This window comes from Thermobia domestica, chromosome 6 (genome assembly GCF_964235325.1).
Source record: "Thermobia domestica chromosome 6, izTheDome1.hap1.1, whole genome shotgun sequence".
Classification (NCBI taxonomy): domain Eukaryota; kingdom Metazoa; phylum Arthropoda; class Insecta; order Zygentoma; family Lepismatidae; genus Thermobia; species Thermobia domestica.
The window spans coordinates 180,949,719-180,975,272 of NC_137459.1; the positions used below are offsets into that span (position 1 = coordinate 180,949,719).

Here is a 25,554-nt window from a genome sequence, read left to right on the forward strand (position 1 = left end):
CTGCAGGAACGTGTTCGTTATTAGTATGTCTTTTTATACAAAGCATTCAATTTTACCTGTAAATCTTCCAAAATATCATGCGCCAAAACTACGCCACCACCTAGATGGCAAACCCACTATTTCTCTGAATTATTTAACGAAACAATAAGCATTTAATTACACACAATATGTGGAAACATGCAACGGCGCCGACTTTCCTAAAATTATGTGGGTGCATATCAATGGTGGGACGTGCTGTATGTTTTCAGGGAAGTCTCGATATTTGATTTGATTTATTTTTATTTAAAATGTTATGAACAGTCATAAAGGGCTATGCTGTGATAAAGTAAAACATACCGGTATTATAAGGATAGGTTGGGACTGCCCTAGCTCAGCGGTAACAAGGCTGACTTACACGCAATAGAAACGGGTTCAAACCGGGATCCAAACAAACTCCTGTGGGTGCGGCATATCCACAACATTATTTGTGTGGGTTCCGAAGCCCCGGAACACCCTCGTAGTCGGCGTGCATGGAAACATGTAGCTGAATGGAGCTGCACATGAGTAAAATCTAATTGTACGAAATTTGAATATACAAGATAAAGAAAATGTTTCGGACGCAATATTTTAGTGTTATACATGTAACCGTTCTGAAATCTATTAGAAAATATCAGTGTACAGTATAGATAATGTCAAGAAGGGTAAGTGTACAAAGTACTCATACAGCAAGTCATCTTAATTCAGAAACTTGGTTTCTTTATATTTCGAAGTTAGTATTTCTCTCTTGCCCACATCAGGCTCCTGTAAAATACACACTACTTCTGAGACATCTATTACCAGGGTTTGAAAAAACCCAACCTACCTGGGCCCATATGTTCTTTCGGGTACTTTTTTTTTTAATATTTCAATGTCTTTGGGGTAAAAGTGTTAAAATGTGATTTGTATTTCAAGATTGTCATAGTCACAACTTGCAACAATTTTCTATACACTGTTGTTCTGAAAAAGTGGCCGCTCTTTGAATTTTAAATTTGATTGCCGAAAAAATCTATACAGCAAATTTAGAATGTCTCGTATATACACTCAAAATTTCAAATTAAAAGATCGAAGATTGCGCTCTGTAGCGTGGATACCCGCTATTTTGAAAAAAGGAGCCATTTTGAAACGTTACGTTGGATCGAAGCACAGTGGTCGAAATAAAAAAAAAAGCTTAAAGAACGAAAATTGCGTTTTGTAACGCAGATGTCTGCTATTTCTTTTTTTTTTTATAAATGGCCGCCATTTTCAAATTTTACGTTGGTATGCCCCAAAATCTATACAAAGAATTTAAGAGTGTCTCCTGCTTGTACCCTGAAAATTTAAACTTAGAAAACCGAAAGTTTTACCCTATATTGTGTGTGGTACAGGCAGACAAGCGAACAACTGTAGATCGAGCAGGGGCGGATCCAGGTCGAACTTCTGGGGGGCGGTGGGTTTTAATACTGCTACTTTGAGCTACTTTTATGAGCTCCAAACTCTGGGATGGGTTTTATTTATGTATATAAAATAAGAAAGTTCCTCTTTCTGGGGGGGGGGCGATTGCCCCCTGGATTCGCCACTGAGATCGAGTTGATTTTGAGTTTAACGTCCCTTTGAACGGCGAAGTTATATGAGACGGGACCTACTGATTAACGTGGAATCCAAACCACATAATCTTCTGCCGGGAATCAAACCCGAGTCCAAATGTAAATAGAGATCCCAGGAGCCTCAGTGACGTTCGCCAAATTTGAATACCAAATATATTAATTTAAAACAACGATATAATTCATGTTTTATAAAATAAATGTTTCAAGATATCTTATACGAAATAAATATTTTCCGTAAAATAAATGGTTTTATCGCTGAAGTTCACTTCCAATATTTTGTGCGTTCAATTACGGGATTTTCCGAGCACTTCTTTCACGACGGGTTTTTTCCCGAAAATGCAGCTTTGTTTACTGTACATCGAAACTTTGAATTCAGCACTTGAAATAGTAAGCGTTACGTAATCTTCGGAACTCCGAACATTAAGCTTCTTAAATTGGACGAGAATTTTTACGCTATTGTTGGTGTTGATACTACAGAATGCTTATTTAAAGAGTAGCAAGAAATGACTGAACTAAATTGTTGGAAAACCAAATTGTATTGAAGAATAATAATTACAATTATAATTGCTTATGTGTCTATAATTATAATTACTTGTGTTACCATCGAAGGTAAGAAATAATACTAATAGTCTTATTAATGTATTTACATATTTACTGGTAGTACCGCCACTTTTTCCCTTAAACCCGTCAAACGTATGAGGGATAACGTACCTCGGCGTTGCCGAGCACACAATTCACGGAAAGTATTTTCTAAAATATAAAATTGCATATTTTACTTCAAATAGACTATAACCATAATCCATACATTAGTTTGTTGTATAATTATCTCAAGCTAAGGTAAGTTTTATTATTATTATTATTATTATTCATTCAGTGCATTTAGAACTTTATAAAGGTCCTATGTTGAATTATGTAGGGTACCTTAATGTGACTATCTTGTAGACCTTAGATGCTTACGCTAAGGTATACACGTTAATTCGCCCAAGGAAAGTCCAAAATCTGATAAAAATCATTTTCAGTGTGATCACCTTAGTCGTACCAATAATATAGTATCAAAATCTCAAAAACCTAGGTGGGTTTTTCAGGTGGGATCAACCAGAAAAATCCGTTTTTCCTGAGCACACAAACTTCTTACCTGTCTACTTCACAAACTTTATGAGAACACCTTTATTTGTTTTATCTACTACTTGGACTACAAATATGTGGAGATGTCCCCTTTCTGATTCAATGTTCACAATAGCCCACCGACCAAAGGAGATTGATGTGACATTGTTCATTTGGGTAACTTCATTAGTTAAACATTTTTCTTCACTACGTAGTTCACAATCTTTGAAAGGAAACAATGTGCCATCCTCTTCAGAGAACAATCCGACTTTCACCACATATTTGTCGATACAGTAATACGTAAACAGTGTATCTGATGCATATTAAGAATACTTCGGATTGCATCCCAGAGTTTTGCCAAGACATTAGCATATTGCGTAATTTCCTTTGAAGGCACGTGTATTAAAATCACTTTTTGGGTTATAAATTAAGCACATTTTTTTCAAGAAAAGTTACACAGTCATGTACAGGAGCATGTCTTGCCTTAACACGTTGCCACACATGGTGTTTTAGCGTTCCTACATCATCATCAACTGCATACCTTTCCGTGTGGTGCAAGAAAAAAAAATGTCCCAGTTCAAGAGGAGACAACAGTCTACTGCACCAAAAGTAATGTTGTATAAAGTAAATGTTGAATAGCCAAAAGTTATTGAAATGTTGACTAGCACCATCTGAAAAAATCTATTATTTTCAGTTTAGGATTCTTACTTTTCAAGTCTCCAAACAATTTTTGATTGAATACATAAACAGGTAATTATCATTTGCATGTATTCTGGTAAGATGGCATATGAAAGTATTCCAGATTGTGAGTGTGATACTGCAGTTCTAGTAAATAGTTATTTGGTCACTGGACTAGTGTGCACTTTGTACTTCATCTTGGTAAATTATACTAAAATTTTCATTGGAGTCAACTTGTAAAATACATCGTTCTTCTGACACTAGCTCACACTTGACTTTTTCAGAATGACTACTTTGCTTTTTCTTTACAGCCCGCAGCAAAAAACCTGCAACATGTGCTTGTAAGTTTCTTGTCAAACGACGAAGTCATTTGCTCCCAAATAAGTGTGCAGGGGACGACGCGGAGGTTTCACCTGGCGTGATTCGTGCCACTTAGACGTTATGTTGATTCCCTGCGCTGTTAGGCGTAGTTCCACAATAAACTTACATGCTCATGTTGCAGGTCTTTTGCTGCTGACTGTATAAAACAATGAATTAGAAAATATGGCCATTTGCTCTCCAACATTCCTAAGGCGTCTTGAACAGTCTTCTTCAACTGTTTTGAGAACCCCTCCTGCATTGTCAGTTCCCCACTTGAACCAGCTAATGATTCTATCTGAAAGGTGGCAAATATTTTAAGAGTTCTTCGTATTTTATTAAGATTCCACAAATCTCACATTTGCCAAACATACATTACCTATTTGTTTCGTTATCACAAACTATTGCCTCTATGAGTCGTTTGCTTTTTATTGGAAAGTTATTAATAGCTTTGGTGACGCTAGAAGGAAGAAAGTCAATGTTAGCATCGTAACTGCAGACAGACATTGGCTAGAATTTCTGATGAAAGCAGTACATGGTTAGGTCGAAGTGCTGCAAAAGATGAAAAACCAATTTTAACATCTAATTTAAATAGTTTAATGGCATTTAGTATCTCCCCCAACTCGTTTCATGGCTCCAGAAGCGAGTACCTTGTTTTTGTCTAAATTGTGATAGAGGTAGAAAATTACGGGTCGTGCGGGGCTTGTAACCCCTTCGCTCGTTCAGCTATATTTTGTACGGTAAGTAACATTGAAGATCTTACATGTTCAAGATTGTGAGAGATACTAAATGTCAGCAGAGTAGTTCAGAAACTTAACCCACTGTCTGTACAGCTATTTCTTCTGTTGCTTTTCCTGCCATCCACTACTTCTGCTCACAATTGTATCTTTTCTACCTGGCGCTTGGTGTGATCCCATTCATAAAACTTAATGACCAATGTTTTTATTGCATTACGCAAAGCATTTCCATTGGTAGATATTTTTCCTGTTTCAATGTCAGATAATTTGGAGAGCTTTTCTATAACAACCTTTTGTTTAGTAGAACTTCTTCGTAGAGATCGTTTCACTTTAGCCAATGCTTTACCAAAGAACTGTTGACTCTTATGTCCTTTGATTGGTGAATTGCTAATAAGTCTTGCAGCTATCGTTAGCATTCATTGCTTCTCCACTCTGCCGATTTTCTTGATGCTTCTTTACGTTGCGATGGTGTCATTTTAGCACGGGCTTCCCTCTTCTTCAATCGGTCCTTTTCTCTACCAACAACTTTCTTGCGTTGCGGAGAAATTTTGCCGATGCTTCCGTACACGTTCTTTAACTGGAACCATTATTTAAGGACACCGAAACAGAAGGAATATACCCAACGAAGCAAGGATGTAATTACCCAAGTGCATTATTGCCTGATCAAAGATTTTAATGTTCAACATGCAACACTATACCGCATATAAAGTACAATTAATCAACCTTCGCTTGAATAGAGTGTTACGTCTGTAGCGGGGTTCTCATAAATTCTACAACAGCTGTAAGTCATTTGAAGCTGAAAAAAGGTTTGTTCTAGGAAACCAAGAGAGCATCACTTCACAACTCCACGTTGCAGTGAAAAGCACCAATTAAAACTTTTGCATTACGTCTGTTAGTTGACTGGGAACTAAGACCAAACAAAATTGATTTCAATTGATCTCCGCAACTCCTAAGACCGGTCTTCATTGCAACAACACTGATTTTACTAACATGGATATTTTTTTCTTTTCTCCTCAAGAGCCAATGCGAATCGTCTACTAGTGTTGGCAATGTCCCTTTCGGTTGCAAAGATCAACTAATGGGAGAAATGTCTCTTTCGGTTGCAGATAATTAACTAATGGGAGAAATGACTTTTTTGGTTCCACCACCAAGATTATGCGATGTATTGAACTCAGAGTACTTCGCAAAAAAAAGCAAAAAAAAAAAGTGTAAAATAGAAATCACTGTATATAAGCCATCTTTCTTTTTCAGTTACGATTGTAAGCATACACTAGTATTTTATCATTTTTATTCGAATTTAAATGGTCGTTATTGAAGGAAATCCTTATCAGTTACTGAAATTATCTTTTCCTTTTCTATTTACAGGTAATTCCACTTGTCCTCAATCCAGTTTGGCCCGTCGATAACAGGTACCAAGTGGAATTTGATCAATATTCCTATTTTGAATGGTCGCCGGAAAGAAATAATCCTTTTGTAGAACCCCAGGCAATACGAAGACAATATTCTGGTCATCGCGTATACTCCCCGGAGTGCAGCTATCCAGTTATTGCTAGATCATATTGCCCAGTAATCACACAGGTACAGTTTTTCTGCCCTAACCCACAGTGCTCAGCTCAACAACGTAAACAGTATGGGACTATTATTCTGTGGAAACCGAATGAAGCTGTCAGAACTGAAACTTCGAGTTGTGATTCAAATGTCTATTTTTCTCAAGACTATTGTGATAGATTCGTGCATACTCCTTCTGTAGACAATGATTCAAGTTGCTATGAGTTTTTAGAACAATCTGACGTCAGTTATCTCGATAGCTCTGATGAAATAGTACTTTCTTCAGAAACGTCATCTAACAGTTGGCAAGCTTCCTCCTATTCAAGACTACAATCGCTACCGGACACCGAATATGAGCAAGTAGACAATTTAGTGCAAGATATAGAATCACCTCAGCTTAGTGACGATACAGGACAGATTGTACTAACGTACTCCCAGGTGAGTGAGTGCTTAAGATGTAACAAATATGTTTATTCATCCGTGCGAAATGAGGATACGGATAAGCACAAGCTTAGTGTAGCCCATGGATCTGACGATAGCTCGTCTGAGTGTGATTTTTCTTCCGTAGAATCAGTGCTAAAATATACTTTGACGAATTCCGTGAGCCCAAGCAGTGATGATGATAGTAGTGATGATGAAAAAGTGAATATTCAATCTGAGAAAAACATTCACTTGAATGACAATAATGAGTCACGTGCTCAACTTGCAGAACAATCAACAAATATAAAACTGTCGTATGCCGATGTTCTTAAATTTGCACTCGGCAAAACACCTAAATTTCGTAATCAGCAATATAATGTTGCTGACAGCTATAGTTTCATAGGGACTTTTACAGCAGCTAATGCAATTAAAAGCAATACTTCACGTACAGCATCCGCAACTGTTGACAATGATTGTGTAATGTGCAAACTTATAAAAGATATCCAAACAGAAGAATACTCGACAAAGAGACCGACAGGAAGTAGGGAATTGTGGGACGATGGTGTAGATTGGCCCACTCTTGAAGAAGTGACAAAATGCAAAACTGATTTAGACAGCGTTTAATACTGTTGAGAGTTCCTCCTCAAGTATTCCCAGTAGTGAGTACCTGGTAGCTGTGTGAAATATTGTCAAGGACGCAGGAAATGTGAAAAAATAGTAAACCAAAATCAAAGAGCTCTTTTTTTTAATAAAATATCCAGCACTTTTGTGAAATTAATTTTGATTTCAATAGTAAGTGTACGTTCTTTTCTCGTTTGTCTCATGTGGTTCTGTAATTTGACTTTGGAATACAAAGTTCTAAGGGTATTCACTACTCTCCCACCCACCATTTTTTAAAAAGAATTTACGGAATAACGTAAAAACGAATGAGAATTATTAAATTCGAGAAAAAAAAACTATATCGTCAATAACTTTTATTTTGTAGGAAGTTTCAAACACCTATTGGGATTCTTTTCTCAACTGCAACGCAGACAATCTAAACAGATTGATTTATTTAGACCATTTGGTTAGGTTCTTTCCATTGTACCTAGTAGTTGAGAAATTTTTCCCTATTAGAGTTCGAAACTTTCTACAAAATAAAAATTAACAACGACATGGTTGTATACATAATATATCTGTACATAATATTGTGTAACAACCATTTTTAGGAATATTTTTCAATATTTCTAGGTTTAAAGAATTGTAATAGGTCTTCCTACAGAAGGTTTTATGTATTAAGATCTATATGTTATACAAATTAATCACTGATTAGGCATAGTGCACTGATCGGTCATTAAAAGAACATTTGGAGCTTGAAGCAAATGTATACAAGACACATTCTATAGGGAGTTTCTGTTATTATATTCACATACTAGTATCAATAGGTTCTTATACTTATTTTAGTAACTCTGAAGTACATCATTGTATATAGTCAGTTAATTGTAACATGATATAATAGGCCATCTTGAGAACGAGAACTCGAGAAACGTGTTCGAAAAATCTATAATTATTTGAAAAAGTTTGGTCGTCACAGGAATGCTTCCAGGTCTAGTATTGTTATTTAAATTAACATGTGTTACTTAAGTTCCATTTGAAATTATTAGCTGAGGTTTAATATAATTTTGCTCATATTAAGTGACACACTTTCAAAAATTATTTTGTTTGTTATACTAAATTAACAAAAAACATCTATATACGAGAAAAGTTGGGGCGTAGTGAAGACCCTATTGTAATTTCTTTTTTGTTAGTTTGATTCTTCATACATTATTTGTCTTAAGCAATCAGATATTAACAGATACTTTGGCTGTGATTGTTGACTGTGATACTATTGAATTTTTATAGCCCATATTTAAACTAGTATCAACCAGTTAAAAGAAGTAGAAACAAAATCTAGTATTGTCAAATGTGATGTTCCTGTCCAAGAGTGATAAGATTTGTTTTTATTGTTATATTTGCCATGTAATGAAGTTCATTTGTATAAGTAGGAATCATATCTTAAGCTTTCTATTGGTAAGTAACTTACTAGCGATGTTTATGGAAATGACAGCTATCTTAGATAAGTTCAACACAAAATGTAGTTTTCTTATAATTGAAATAAATGATTAAAGATTATCTATATCATTAATTGTAAGGTTTTAAATATTAGGCCATGTTAGTTGCTCAAATAAAGTTCTAATGAAATGTTAATAAATAAAACTAGTCATTGTTGCTAATTAATCTTCACATTATTATATTTTTATAACTTCATATCAGCATACAGTAAAATATATTTATTTTCTTACTGTCTTTTACAATTTTGTGAAAGAAAAAAACATGAATGCATTAAAGATTTCAAAGAAGTAATCTAAAGTAACTCTGTAGAGTACTGTTTAAAAAAACTATAAAACTAGAACACATGACAATCTTCGTACCTTTTATGTTTAGTACTAAAATGTATTATTTATCTAATGTAAGTGTGTAAAACTATATTGTATTATTTAATCCAATTTAGTGTCTGTTATTATACATGAAATATTTTTACGAATGCTGATTAAGTTAGTGTATATTACTAAAACGTGTATTGTAGTTGCGGCTCATTTAAAAAAAAAACTGACACATTCCCATTATGTTAATCAGTTATTTACAAAGGCAATATGATTATGTAAACAAAACTGCCTAAAAGTCCTTAAATATATATAAAACGATAAACATGCCTGTTCTCCCGTATGATTGGAAACATGGTCGCTTACTATGAAGAAAGAACATATACTGAAAGTATTTGAGAACAAGATCTTAAGACAAATACTCGGACCCAAGAGGAACGGAATTGGGGAATGGCGGAAACTTCGCAACGAGGAACTTCATAATTTATACAGTTTACCAAACATTGTTAGGGTTATCAAGTCTAGGAGGCTCAGGTGGGCAGGTTATGTAGCCAGAATAGAAGAAAGTAGGAACGCTTTCAAAGTCTTAACTGGAAGACCAATCGGAAAACGATCATTAGGAAGATCTAGGCGCAGATGGGAGGACAATATTAAGATGGATCTCGCAGAAATAGAAATACAAAGTAGAAACGGGATCCAGTTGGCTAAGGATAGAAGTCAGTGGAGAGCTTTTGTGAATGCGACATTGAACCTCCGGGTTCCATAGGCCATGGAGTGAGTGAGTGAATTAGTTAAACAAAAAATGCCTATGCGCCTCAATAAGTAAGTCGAGCACAAGAAACTGGACTTTGGTTTTAAATGACCAAACTCAAAATTGTAATTAATATAGTTAAATTTCACATGTTCGAGTACGCACTTCTACAATCTCTCTATACGGTACAAAAGAAGAAAGCCTGACTGACTGATCAACGGCTAGGCCAAACCGCTTGAACTGGAACTTGAAATATAGGCTGTACATAGGATTCCTGACGTAAGGTACCATTAAGGAAAAAAATTGGAAATCCGATGTGAAAGGAAAGGAGAATTGGGGATTACAATTGAAACGATGAGCTCGAAAACTGGCCATCTCCACATTTTGACTACATTGAGATTATGGCACTTTCCAGCTCAACTGATGTAGACACACATTTAGAATGCAAGCAAGTCATCTCCCTACACTGGTCATATACAATACTGAGCATTGAAATCTCCCGTTAGTTTGAAAAAGACGTATCCTGGGGATTTTAATTTTTTGTCTCTTCTATAAAATGGAGATGACTCGAACTCAATGATTTAATTATTGATTCGACTGCTAGGAGAATCTTCCCAGAAAATAAAGAATGTAGCAATTGCACTTCACTGCTGCAAAAAATACCCAGCCGATCGAGATGCAATTCGGTACATAAAAGTATACTAAGATGTGCCAGGTCTGAAAGGATGCTATTAAATATACAGGGTGTTTGAAAAACTACTCCCTAGTTTTAAGTATAAGTTTAATTGGGAAATAAATGAAAACTTACATCAATGAGTACATATCATGAAAGAGAATTTCTTCAAGTTTTGTTTTGTTTAAGATACGCTCGTAGTGAGCAGACATGTTAATGAAGGTGATTTTTAGGTGAATAAGCGAATAATTCAAGATTTGTTTCAGCATTTGTTAATACGACTGGTTCTCCGTGTCATTGTCCGTGTCATAAGCATTTCAACTGGAGCGGTTTTTTTTTTGTTTTTTTTTTTAAGTTAACCCTTAATTTTTCCATCTTTTCGCTGTACATTTTGCTGTCCACGCTAATAATGTTACCTGAAAAACTTCAATGTTTTACTTTATTTGAGTAACGTAGCCCATAGTGAATCAACTCATCTTCAACCTAACAGTAAAGTAATTTTTAAGTGTTGACTTTCTGTGCCCATCACGGAATCGATATTTGGAGAAAAAAAAATCGTGATGAGCACAGCTTTAGCTGGAAGTAGAAGCACAAGCTCGAAATTTGAATTAAGAGATTTTAAATATTTGGCCTTCGATTTGACCTTGATGTGAGAAATCGGGACCAGCAACAATCCATTTATTTGATAGGCTAATATCTAGATTTTCTTTTCGGTGTGCCAGTAAGCGTCAGGTTAATCACGAATGACACATAATTAATGCTCCAATGCTCCTTGCATGTGCCAGGGACTTATATGGGGCTATAGCCTCCTCTCAAAAATATAAAAAAAACTCCATAAATATCCTTAGTAGGGACATACGACAAGAAGGTATTTTTTGTTAATTGATGTGAAATTTGGCGTCACTGTAGCAAAAGAGTATGCGGTTTTCAAATCTGGAATGATATTTTGGTAACGCACCATCTTAGGGGGGCAGAGGGGGCGAAGCATAATTTGGTGGATCTTTATAAAAATTTCAAATTTTATTTTGGAAATTTCAGGAAGCGTTAGATTAATCACAAATGATACAAAATTAATATTCCGATGCTTTTTGCATGTACCAGTGACTGATATTGGGCTACAGCCACCCTTTCAAAATTCATGTAATTTACGATAAATATTCTTCGCAGGTCTTAGGGGGGCACAGGGGGTGAATCAACAGATGATGGATCTTTATAACAATTTAAAAGCTTGTTCCGGAAATGCCAGTAAGCGTCAGATTATTCACAAATGTCACAGAATTAATATTCCAATGCTCCTTACATGTGCCAGTGACTTATATGGGGCTATAGCCCCCTTTTAAAAATAAAAAATTCACCATAAATATCCTTAGTAGGGACATACGAGAAGAAGGTATTTCTTTGTTAATTAATCAAAAATTTGGCGGCATTGTAGCAAAAAAAAGTATGCGTTTATGAAATCTGGAATGTTATTTTGATAACGCACCATCTTAGGGGGGGCAGAGGGGGCGAAGCATAATTTGGTGGATCTTTATAAAAAGGAGGTGGGCTGATAAGGGCCATTTTTCGCCCATCAGGCCCGAGATGTGAAATGCATGGATTCCAATAGTATACCTCATAAAAATAAGAAAACAAATATATTTTGATGGAAAGCGCTATAAGTGAGAGGTAAAAAATAAAATAAACAAAGACGTAAGTCGTGTGTTAATGAGGAACGTAAACACTAATGTCATGAGTTGGTATCCGAGAAAGCAACAGTAAATAGAACACTAACGGCAAGAATAAGAAGAATGAAGTCTACTACGACTATGAGATCAATATATTACATCGGAAATAATCAAGCATAGATAATAATCAGATAGCTGGAGACACTTGTAGCTAGTTTGCAGATTAGGCATCGTGCTTGCTGTCGTCATCCGAATCGCCACTGGACCATCCTGCAGCGGCATCTTGTAGTGTATGAGTATATTCTAGACTCGGTTTCTTAACTGCGGTGGAATTGTGGCGCTAGTAATCCAGAAACCATAGTACGGAAGCAACATGCCCACAACATCCGACGACCCGTGCGCCTACTTTACATTGACAGTACCACTGAACTCGGAGAACAGAAGCATCGTCATGATGTATGTACAGAGAGTACATACCTTTGTCACTTAAGTGCTCGTGAGTGTAAGGATCGGAGACATCAGGTAACGATTGTTGGTCGTTGTTTTTCATCTTTCCCTGAGTATTGCAATATAACGTATTAATGACTTCCCACCGGTACTTCATTGACGCGTGGTATGTATGATTCTTCGATATATATATATCTATTGCAGAATTTCATGCCATTCTGCGACTGGTTTTCCTGCTCGCACTTTTACTCATACCACTTTCAGAAATGACACGCCTTCTCAATACTCCATAACGTGCTGTCTATTTTTGCTGCCCTACACACATATCCGCGCAAACAATACATTTTCTTTATATATCTTATTGACATGCTGAGCATGTATTTTCAATCACAATCGGTAACTTACATCAGAGCTGGAATATCCAGTTGAACTCGTACATTACAGCGTATAAACGGTATTCATCGCTCTATACTCTCGCGCAATACATTTTGTTCTCTAATAGGTAGAAGGACACACTGAACCAAAATCAGTTAGTACTCATATCAAAGGTTACACAGTGTTATATTATGACGAGTCAGATTTATTTTGGTTCATCGACTCCTTCTTCCTATAAGCCTCCATCAAAGACAGCAAACATTACCAAAATGTCGCAAAACGCTGAAACGGACTCTTTTTGGGCACTCATTTCTATGACTTACTATTTTCTTTATCACGTATCTATTATTTTTACATATGCAACATATCTTCTAGTATACAAATACATTGCAAACTTGTCGGAATCGGACACTTCATTTTTCCGTTGTCTGATGGGCGAAAAATGGCCCTTATCCGCCCACCTCCTTTCAAATTTTATTTTGGAAATTTCAGGAAGCGTTAGATTAATCACAAATGATACAAAATTAATATTCCGATGCTTTTTGCATGTACCAGTGACTGATATTGGGCTACAGCCACCCTTTCAAAATTCATGTAATTTACGATAAATATTCTTCGCAGGGACGTACGGGAAGAAGGTAAATATGCTTTACAATTAATGTGGAATTTGTCATTATTGTAGAAGAATGTTTTGATTTTTTTTTTAAATCTTGAATCTAGTGTACCAGTAAATGAATATCGTCTGTCAGTGTACCAGATTGAGGATATAACTTTGTTGTTTTGTCATCACCGGAATATAATAAAAGATTTTTGCGTTTTTATAAAACAAATTGGACTCCTTTTATAGCATAAAATCACACATACAAGTTACCTGTATATTTTCTGCCCACTTCAGCGAACCAACTCGAACACAAAATGACAATGGAAAATGCCGCGGGTATCACGAACGAAAAAATCTTAATGAGAAGTAATATTTTAAAAGTTAAAAGTGTAATAGGTGACCTTTAAGTTTCAATAATGTTTTCTTTATTCATAAAAAAAGCATATATTTTCCCTACTTCTTCCACAATAACTGTATGATCCCGCTTTCCACGCAGTAGCTTACTCGTATACTGCACTTGTAAGCACGTCAGGAAATCGTATACTACGGACACATGGTTCTTATAACCGTGTTTCTCTTTTCAATTTTTGGCTTTATCATTTCAAGTAATTCTTCAAATAATTTATCCGGCATTCCAAAATAGTTCGTGTACATTATACTGTCTTCAGTCCTAATTACCTGTACGAGGTTAGCATGAATCCCATGTTCGTATCGTCTTCTAATCCAATCTTTTACCCAGACTTTTCGATTTCTTTTCTTTTTTAAACATAAATACAATGATACCATTGCCACAGACGTAATAAAGCTAAAAGTTGCAGCATCCCTGTCTTCCATTCCAAGGTCTTTATCTCACTACGGCGGGAACAAATTAGCGAGAAACAGGAATTGTCCTTTTCTGACTGACACGGTGCTCACACATACACACACACACACACTCACAAACAGCGTGGTCATCTTTTGTTTGTCTAGGAGACACTCAAAGTTTCTGAAGTAGTTCGCATAATCTCCGAAAGATGTCAGACCCTATAGACCATGTGCTAGAGATATCTACGGAAAATATCGCTGTGTGTAAATAGAAAATATCTCACCTGCATATGATAAAAAAATCTCTACCCTTGATGATTTATCATAACGTCTAAAAAGGGCCTTAGAAAGGCTTCCGGGAGGCAAGACTGGCTGCTGTCGGAAATGAGAATACCATATCTGCCTACACATCGTTTTAATTGTATTTTATAACAAGCCTTGTCAAACAGGGTGCACATTTTTCCTACTTTCATTTTTCAGCCATTTTTGATCGTAAATCTTGATTCTTGTGCGTTGAAAAAAGGAGACTCGACAGAGGGAACGCAACATTAAAATTATTATTATCAATAATATTTTGCTTCCCATACTACGGAATGTAACTTTAAAAATAAAACATAACTTTAAAAAAAATATATATATGGGAAGATGAAAGAACAAATCATGATATTTCAGGCGTGTGCGTAAGAGTATGTACAAAATAAATAAACATTACAATAGTTTTGAGGGTCTAGATCATTTGGACCAGATATTGGTACTCAAAGGATACGCAAGTCAAATATTTTCACTTGATTTTGAGTGGTGGACAAACACCGTGTGCGTGGGTTTTCTCGGGGTTCTCCCGTTTCCTCCCACTTTCTTCACTCCACCATATCACTCATCACCACCGCCTCCTTTAGCCTAACCGGCATAAACGTGGGACGTAAAACTCAAAGATTTCATTTTTTATTTCATTTCACTTGATTTTGAGACAAAACCTGATTTACACACATACATACATACATGCACACACACACACACACACACATTATATATGTATACAGTTGCGGGATCCAGGATATGATAAAGGGAGGAGCTAAACCATAGTTTGCCGCTTTATCCAGTGTGAAGCAATATTGAGGCCCATATGTATACCAGTGTATACCTCAGCATCAAGGAGGGTATTATATATATATATATAGGTGTGTGTGTGATCTAGTATTTTGATTCCTGACCAACGTTACATTTTAGGAATCTATAATTACGTCACTTTGGAACAAAGAGACGTTTATCCTTGTTTCCCCTACGTAGTTAATACCACTTCATAATTTTAGGGAAAAATACCTGGCAGCATATATCACTTCTACTCTACTGATTCACTTAAAGAACCAATTACCGGTTGGTCGCAAACTGGAATTATTATTTTCAGCTGAAGAATCTTATCAAAATCTTAATGAAATTTGGCGATACTTGAACAGTAATGTCCTTGTCGCAAATTAGAATGATCACAAATCGCACGGAATCAATAAATATAGACCCTATCTATATTAGTCCGTATATTCACATTCGTGCATATTTCTGTTTTGTAGTTGACCATCGATCACAACAGAGTTAATACTTGATCTGTTGACGATTTCCGAGTGAAACATCGCAACCAAAATTTCGCGACCCACAATCTCGCCTGGCGAAAACCTCACGGACCGAAATCTCGCATAGCCAAAATCTTCTCGGACGAAATCTAGCCTGGCTAGAACATCGCGGGATAAAACTTAGCCATCTAAAATCTCACGGGACCAGACCTTGCAATAACAATTTCTTCTTTATAGAATGTATATTTAAAATACTCACTGCACTTGGAAAATAATAATAATTATTATAAATAAATTACAAGAGGGAACATAAGCGATTTTATTAATTTTTAAAAGAGGAAAAGAAAGATAGGTAAGCAGTTAGTTCCCGACTTACTATTATAACATTTTCGTTGAAAAAAAATATCTTCATAGTGCAGAACAGGAAGGGGGCCATTTTTTAGGGGAAATTTACAGATAAAACCTGTTACCTCAGAAAGAAAGAACTTACTTATGTAGGCGGATAACGTGTAACTCATGTAACTGAGATACAGCAAGTGATATCAAGTAAATCGATAAGTAATAAAGAACTTTTATTATATATATATAATATATATTTTATATTATATAAAATATATAATATATATATAATAAAATAAAATATAATAATATATATGGGCGGGTTCTCCCAGGTGAACACTTCACTCACTTGAAAGCAACATAGACATATATTCCGAAACTTTCGTAAGTCATTAGCTCCAATATGCCTCTACATGTAACTATTCGCTGAGATTTTCACATAGAATCAATGAAATATTTAGATCTATGACGAGAGGGAAATCAGACTTTGTTCTTATCTGCTGTCAATTTGCATTCCATCGGTTTCTTCATCTCCGGGGACAACCCGAAGTTTACACACGTGATCTAGTGGGGGGGCAGAGGATAAAAGAAACCTACATGGTTAGCCTCCTATCTGCTGTTCGCATTTTCGCGGATCCCAAGAGCTTCAGGTATCCTCTGATATGATTGGCTGATACAGATGCATTACGAGTCATAAAGTACATATAGCACGTCAGCTGCTGTCGGCACTTGTGGCCGAGAGAGCTAGTATAACATCCTAGTAAGGAAAATCATTTTTCGTGTGGGTTCAAACCCTGCCTCCTGCCTATGGAGAGTTTTTTTTATTATTTATAACACTTTTTTTGTTAAAATAATATTCAGAAAGTGATTTAACGATCATTTTTTAAAAATTTTCATTAAACTTCTTTCATTAAAATAAGTTTGCCCTTGTACTACACACATCCAAAGTGATTTAACGATTATTTTTTTAAAAAAAATTACATTAAACTTCTTTCATTAAAATAAGTTTGCCCTTGTACTATACAGATCCATAGCAAAAGTAATAGTAGTAGTAGTAGTTGTAATAGTAGGTGACGTCATCGGTAGGTGGCCAATAAGAATGCTACTTCAGCAATGTTTTGGATGAACCTCTTGGGATCGGCGAAAATGCCTGCTGTTCTGCTCTGATGCAAAATGTAAGCCATGCTTTTAAATTTTTTTAAAAAATAATTAGCGCGCTCTATTATTATCCTAGCAAGAAAAAATAAAACTGAACTTGCAATATTAATACTAACAAACATTTGGACGAATTTCGAAATGTATAAAATAAATAGTTTTTATAATATTTTGGAAAGAAATATGCCACGTTATTATATAGGAAAGTTCCGAGTTTTAGACACAGCCTTAAGACCAAGCTCAGCACCAAGAGGCAAGAGGGTGAGAGTCCAAACTGAACGAAATTAGTGTGAAAACCATAGTTCTCGGGTCGCTAAGCTAATTGGCGAAAGCCCCGATGACATCTAAACTGAAATTTAAGAAAGAAGTTGCATGTCAGATGGCTCAGGTTGAATGTAAGAATACACTGACCCCCGACTCAGTGAATGAATCATCGGCTCGGTTCGGTTCGGTCCAACTGAGCCGAGGGCTTGAGCCGGCTCGGCTAGGTAAGCTGTTGGCTCGGCTCATTTCTCGCTTCGGCTTGGTGGCGACCGAGCCGTGAAGCTCGAGCCGTTAACAACACTACTACTTTGAACCTGAGGCAAAATCGATTTCAAAGCAGTAGAGAACATACCTCGTCTTCACTCACAAAATACTCATGTGAAATTGTTCGGGATAACGTGATGGCAAATGTTACATGAAACTGAGCTCATTCTTGAGACAGACTCTAACAAACGGTGATACTATTGAGAGCTATTAAGACGTTTAAGTGAAAAATGAGATCGTCGGGAAAATCTATCTAAAATGCTTCTGATACACCGAAACAACAAAGTAGGGGCCTGCATAGGTGTAAAAACGATCTAGGAGGAAATAAAATGTTCTCACCAAAATTAGTACGCTCAAACCTTTTCACTATTCCCTTCTTAATAGTAATAATATATTTGATTTTCAGTTTAGCGCCCCTTTTAGCAGCGCGGCTATATGAAACGTGAACCTATACCTTAACGTAGACTCCGGACCACATGATCTCCCGCTGGGAATCAAACCTGGGTCTCCCACGCCAAAGACGTGTATAATAATAATAATAAAATAGTATGAATTGCATTCTGGTAGTGATGATGGAAGTATTACGGCTGACAGTGATCTGGGCACTAGAACTCCGGATCTATTTTCAGGTTTACGAAAATCTTACGTATCGATGCAACAAGCGATGTGCACTAAGGAGGAATCACGTTGGGATGTATAAAAAAAGCTTTACGCCTGTACACATTCTTATTTTTGGATAAATTATTAAGTTCTCCACCACCTCCGTGTAATACATATACCATAAAAGCATGAGGCAAGAATAACTGAAAAATTACAAAATGAAAAAAAAGAGCATCGAGTGGGATTTGAACCAAGTTCAAAAGTACTAAATCAGAAAGAAAGAACTTAGCACGCATGGCTATCGAAACAACTACGAAGTTTCATTCCAGTTTTATGGATAGAGAACGAATTTCTTACCAACTCTCGTTTTTTCAACGAATTTTGTGGTCGAAAAGTGTGCGTGCTTTACCTACAACCAAATTTTCTGCATTTACCAGTACTATGAAATTCCAAATGTTACACTACATAAAGTTACAAAAATGGAACTGTGCATTTCAAACAGCAAACTCTGAGCTGTGTCGGAAGTCTGGTTATTATTTTTCTGACTTCCCCTACCATTAGTCGAGTGCGCTTTTGCCAAACCTACAATTTTAAGAGACTTATAATTGCATGCCCGAATTTTTCTATCTTGGAGAAGTGCACATCAGAGTTGGCGTGGGTCAATGAAAACTTGACCCACCACCCACCGTGACCCACGACCAACTGACCCACCACCCACCATGACCCACTCTGACCCACCATCCACGGTGACCCACTCTGACCCACCACCCACTATGAACCACTCTCATCCACTTTGACCTACTCTGACTCACCAAAATCCATCGTCATCAACTCTGAACACGATCCACGGCCTCTTCTAAACTGACTAAAGAGTTTACACTTGTAATAAAACAAGACTGTGAAATTGTCACTAATTGGAGTTTGAATTTCTAGTCAATCGCTCAAGCACCACTCTGTTACAATAACAGCGGATCTGACCTAAGGTATAAAATGGTAAAGTGTTTGTCAGTGAGGAAATTGAAACAGTTCGAGGTGGGGGGAAATTAGTGTGTGCCTAAAATATACTTGTACTAAGAGAGTATTCTTTCAAGTGTTAATTTCTGAACGCATTCCAAAAGAAACTTCTATTCGCAGAAAAATACCCCTGTACAATATGGAAAAAGTTGTGTTTTTTCAGTTCACAGTATTTTTCTCACAAAAGACTTGAAAAATCAGTTGTTCATACGGTATAAAGGTGCTCGGTTACCCTCTCTGAGAGCATCTCCATAAAGTATGCTCATAATTGTAATTTGTGTAATCACTAAAACACCATGTTAAATTTAAGTTACAAATATGCATACTTGCAATTATTATGAATATTTATTCAAAGTAGTTTACCTAAAGCAAAGAAGAGACTTACTAAAAATTAGGTACAAAGTTGAATAACACAAATAAGCCATTAGTAATACAAGTATACATTTTCCTAACACGTAATTTTCCACCTTAAAACAAATCTGAAATCGGATTTATTTCCTGTTGGTAACTTTTTGGCGATAAATAATCCGCAGTGGAATGATGTCCATCCTTCAGCCAAGAAATAACTAGCTCGTCTACTTTGAGCTTGTCTAGCGGTGGGCCATTAACATTGATGAGCAACAAGCTAGACAATGTTTGACCACTTACGAGGAAGGTCCATAAACCGTGAGAGTTGAATTTTGATGAAAATTTGTGACAAGATTCACTTCGAGTTACTAAGTAACGTAGTAATAGTCACTCGATGCGCAAATGCTTCGTTGAGCTTCTACACCGACGCCATCTTGAAATCCAGTAGGGAATGTCCAAGAATACCCTTTTGCCACCAAAATGAAAAAGCTTTTGATCGATATGACTTCAGTATTGTAAACCTAGGTAGTGCATCTATATGTGGGACTACTTCCAATGCATGGTCGCCATCTTGAAAGGCGCCATATTGAATCACAGTCAAATATGATAAATAGCAAGGGGGTCATGTGGGGTATCAAATAGCACTAGAATTTACTCCTGAATCCATTTCCGCAACCAAAGTTTACATATCTGTTTTCACTTCAGAGTTAAGAGGTCTCTTACTCACAGGAATATATAAAAAATGTGCGAGTTAGGCTTATGTTATGAAACACGTTCGTGCGAGCACTTGCAGGATTTTAACTAATGCAGTAGTTAATGCAGTATAATAGCTACCAAGCAATCAAATCTTGATACTAGTAAGAGAAATCGTTAATTAAATTGAAATGTCTGTAGTGAAAAATGGAATAGCTGCACTGTAACAAATTATACCTATTTCAATGTGCGCTATATATATGAGTATGTGTGTTGCGATGATGCATAGCATTGAAATGCTGTAATATAAGTTAGTGCAACGGCACATATAACTTTACAAGAATATGTCTTGAAGTTATTAGAAAATTAATAGAAAAATTATTAGAAAAATAATATAAACTGGTGCACATAAGCAAATATTAACCTACTAACCTTTTGCTCTTCAGTTGTGATGATGGAGATCCAAAACGAAGTGATTAACACACAGCATCATGGAAGAGTGCAAACTTAACAAATTCACTTTCGTCACAATCTTCATGACCACAGACACTATTTTTTACTAGTCTCCAGAACATTTGTAAATGAATCAACTATTGCTCCTGTTACGTACCCACATTTCTGCCATGCATATCAAGCATTTCCTTTAGGACTGGCGCACAAAATTGACGATACACAACAGAATGCATTTTCTTTATGAACATTCTGCTATATAACTTGTACACCGAACAAGTGAACACCTGCTACAATTACTTATTTATCACAGTTTTGATATGAAAACTAGTCTTGCCCTTATTATAAGCAAGTGTTTTATCGTTAAAGGTGGAAAGATGCAGATATTTAATTATTTAATATTGTAGGAAAAAGCAAGAAAGTGGCTTGTTTTATGGATAGCAACTTGGTATTGAATCTTGTAATATTTATTGCCATCTATTTTTAGCAGTTGTGTATGTATTCTCTTATCACTAATAGCAGAACAGACACAAGAAAAGTGAATTCTAAGTTTCCGGGAGTATCTTCTTCTAAGAATAGGCTGTGAATTGATAATTTAAATCCACTTCATTGTTCAATGCGGGAGCAATAAATCGATTGTATTTAGGCAAACTGGCAAAAAATACATTAAAGTATTTTAACTTCGTAATATGCACGGTACATTATAGGTTGTCAAGTATGAGTATTGGAAAAGAACGCAATATTCTGCAACAATGATGGTCTTTGCCTAAGGTTTCAAGATTGGAGAAGAAAACTTAACACACTATAACGGACCACGTAAAATTGCCTAAAATAGATTTTTTGCTTGATAGAGTTCAACGTCCCACACTTATGCCTGCTACGCTAAAGGAGACGTGGACCTATTGATTATAGTGGAATCCGAACCATTTTGGTCGTTCAAATAATACGCACCAGTTTATATCATTTTCTAATATATATCCGAAGAATCCCTTTGGTATTCTCTGCTCGTCAGCACTATTAGGCATGTGTTTCATCGACCAGCAGTCTATTCCATCGCACTTTGAAATAGGTATAACTTGTAGCATGCTGCTATTCCATTTTTCACTACAGACATTTCAATTAAATTAACGATTTCTCTTACTAGTCTCAAGATATGATTGGTTAGTGGCTATTGCACTGCATTAACTACTGCATTAGTTAAAATCCTGCAAGTGCTCGCACGAACGTGTTTCATAACATAAGCCTAACTCGCACATTTTTTATATATTCCTGTGGGTAAGAGACCTCTTAACTCTGAAGTGAAAACAGATATGTAAACTTTGATTGCGGAAATGGATTCAGGAGTAAATTCCAGTGCTATTTGATACCCCACATGACCCCCTTGCTATTTATCATATTTGACTGCGATTCAATATGGCACCTTTCAAGATGGCGACCATGCATTGGAAGTAGTCCAACATATAGATGCTCTACCTAGGTTTACAATACTGAAGTCATATCGATCAAAAGCTTTTTCAGCTTTGTGGCAAAAGCGTATTCTTGGACATTGCCTACTGGATTTCAAGATGGCGTCGGTGTAGCAGCTCAACGAAGCATTTGCGCATCGAGTGACTATTACTACGTTACTTAGTAACTCGAAGTGAATCTTGTCACAAATTTTCATCAAAATTCAACTCTCACGGTTTATGGACCTTCCTCGTTAGTGTATTTCTAATATTAGTCATCTGTAAATTCATAAGGGGAAATTCCCGTTCGCACTCTGTCGTGGAAATTGATAATATTTCTACCCGATTTCTGCAACTTCTCATCGACAATGTACTTGTTAGATTTAAGTAAGTCTGATAACGATTTTTCTTGGTTAGGTTTGAAATACTCAGCAAGAAGTATCATCTCTCTATCACCATACAACATCTTTTCCATATCGACCATGTCAGTTGGTAATGTCGACCCATGTAGAACAGAAACTTCATCTACCACGCCTTTGATAGAAAATCTTGTGAATCGATTATCAATTAAAGCCTGATAAACTGATGACTTCTTATTTGTTTATAAATTTAATTTTTGTAATTACACATGAAGGTTTGATACCATTACGAAGTTCCCTCCCCCGTCTTGAAAGCGAAAGGGAACGAGGTTCCTGGAAAGTGTTCAGAGTTGAATGATAATTTCCCTCCTTCTTCAACTTCAATTACCACACTGCTGTTTGCCATGTGCCAAATTACGATGAATTTCAATTAAATTATCATAGTATGATTATTTCCTTGTTGAATTATCAATACTTTTCACTGGAAAAAAAGATGAAATTTCAAAGTTCCAAATCAAATTAAGTAGACCAACGTAAAGGGAGAAAAAGTGTAAAATTTTCCATACAATTATGCGTACAATCCAAACTTCAAATTTTCGTGTAATTAAGCTTACAGTACAAATTTTATGCCTCTTTTTCTCACAACTTTATGGGTTGATTGCCCTGTGCTGTAAGCGCTCCAAATAATAAACATAAGCTTCAGCAATTATTATAGCAGAAAGCAATGAATATATGAAGCCAAGCACTGTATTTTGTGTTTCTAATTTTTTTTCTTAAATAACATCGATCGTTTTCGATCATTTTTACAAACCAACTCACTACCAATTTCTCATATATAGGAAGTCCCCCCCCCCACATAAAGGAGAATTTAAAAAAATGCTAGGACACACACTGTTTATTTTTAATAAAGAGTTAATACACTGAATTTCATCTCCGTAAGTTTAACGGCTTGCGAGATACTTATTTTTTTCCCCGCAAAATTTCGGATCCTCACTACCTCCTTAGGATAATATGCATTATAATAAAAGCAATATAACATCCCAATTTGGATTAAGGCCTAACTATATACCAAAAATAATTTCATTTGACTTTGCAATTTGACCGTGATGATCAGGCACACATAGTTACATTCAGTTTTTTTTATATAATAATTTATATATTACAGTGATTCAAAAATGTATTTTTTCCAGTAGTTAGCTCCAAAAACCCACAGGTCTCAAAAGCCAAGTTGTAGTGTAAGTCCTATTGCTATTATTACTATTAAAAATATCAATATCCAAAAGTGCCTGAAGTTCTTTTTTCACTTGTTTCTGTCTACTTACCTGAGGTGAGTATATCTAACCAAGTGAAAAAGAAAGGGAAATGAAGGTCTTGAAAGTAAAACGGAGACAAATTTATCAGTCTTCAGAAGATACTGTCTACAATACAGTGAGCAGAGAGGGTCGGTAGATCATACTGAGTCGGTGGGTCGCAGTGGGTCACGGTGGGTGGTGGGTCGCAGTAGGTCATGGTGGGTGGTGGGTCGCAGTGGGTCATGGTGGGTGGTGGGTCACAGTGGGTGGTGGGTCACAGTGGGTCATGGTGGGTGGTGGGTCACGGTGGGTGGTGGGTCGCAGTGGGTCACATGCTGTTGACCCACTGACCCACCCAGAAAACTTGACCCACTTGACCCACTCCATCTCTGGTGCACATCTCGGGAAAATATCAAGAGACTTCGAGAAAAGCATATTGGTACTTATTTCGCAGGGGTAAAAGTGGATCTGAAAAGGTAGGGGGAACGGTAGGTAGCGGCATTACGTCACGCCGTCCCCCTGCTTATCTTTTCCCACTGTAATTTCTTTTACTAACTGGGGGACACCATACATATTTTTCGCAAGCGAGGGATGGAGTCCTCCCGCGTTTCCCCTCATTTTTACCCTTGCTATTCCGCTATACTGAAATGCGAAGAACAAAGAACGTTAAGTCTACTTTCTCATGAATCAAAAATACTGTGCAAAATTATCGTACAACGAATAGAAGGGAAAATCGAAGAACGGCTATTGGAGGACAAGTTTGGTCTCAAGAGAAAAAGGGGAAGATGGGAAGCAATACTGAGTCTACGGTTGATCATGGAAACAGTACATCAGAATAAACAAACCAATCGTGATAGCATTTGTAGATATATATATTTAAAAGAATAGCTTTTGACAACTTAGATTGAAATATCATGTTCAGAGCATTGAAGAATCTGAAGGTGTATTACAGAGACAGAAAAATAATATACAAATTTTATAGGAACAAAACAGCTGAAGAGATCAGAAGGAAGCAAGAATAAGTAAAGGAATGGGGCAAGGATGTGGACGTTCACATCTTCTGTTTAATGTCTATAAGGCTGTAAATGTAAATGTTCAGGTTCTAAGCACAATAAGGTTTGCTGATGACACAGCATTGATAGCGGAGAACGAAAAGAATGTGCAGGAAATATTTTGAAAATTCAACCACCAACTGGAAAAAACATGCAAAATGAAGGTAAATAAGAAGAAAACCAAAGTGATAAAGTGCACAAGAGCAGGGTAGGAAGAGGCAAACGTATGGCTAGACGGAGAGAAAATCGAAGACCTTAAGACGTTCCCTTTTTACGAAGTTAATATCCTTGGATGGAAGAAATGAAAAAGACGTAAGTTCCAGAATAGCGCATGCCAAACAAGCATTCAATAGGAAAAGAGGACGACTAACATCAAGTAATGTGTCGTTGGACGTTCGTAATGATTAAGACCCTGGTATGGTGCATGGCGCTCGACGGATCAAAGACATGGGCACTGAGAAAACTGAAATATCCAAGCTGAAAGCGTTTGAAAGGTGGTGGTGACGGTGCAGAATGCTGCCATATCATGGACCGAAAGGAAAAGGGATGAAT

General features: G+C 36.4%; 2 protein-coding genes across 7 annotated transcripts in view; one reads left to right on the top strand and one right to left on the bottom strand.

Moving 5' to 3' along the window:
* The window catches only part of LOC145688345 (uncharacterized), a 125,373-nt gene extending 118,183 nt beyond the window's left edge, over positions 1-7,190 (top strand). Inside the window, exon 2 of one of the 2 annotated variants that reach the window (XR_014131880.1) lies at positions 5,843-5,977. Coding sequence is in view for 1 of the 2 variants with exons in the window: in XM_081762485.1 (XP_081618611.1) it covers positions 5,843-7,069 (1,227 nt within the window). In the remaining variant the exon portion in view is untranslated. Of the gene's footprint in view, positions 1-5,842 lie in introns of both variants that reach the window. The other variant, XM_081762485.1, reaches the window with a different exon arrangement.
* The window catches only part of LOC145688344 (SRSF protein kinase 3-like), a 354,260-nt gene that overhangs the window by 133,235 nt on the left and 195,471 nt on the right, over positions 1-25,554 (bottom strand). The gene's annotated exons all lie outside the window — the stretch shown is intronic.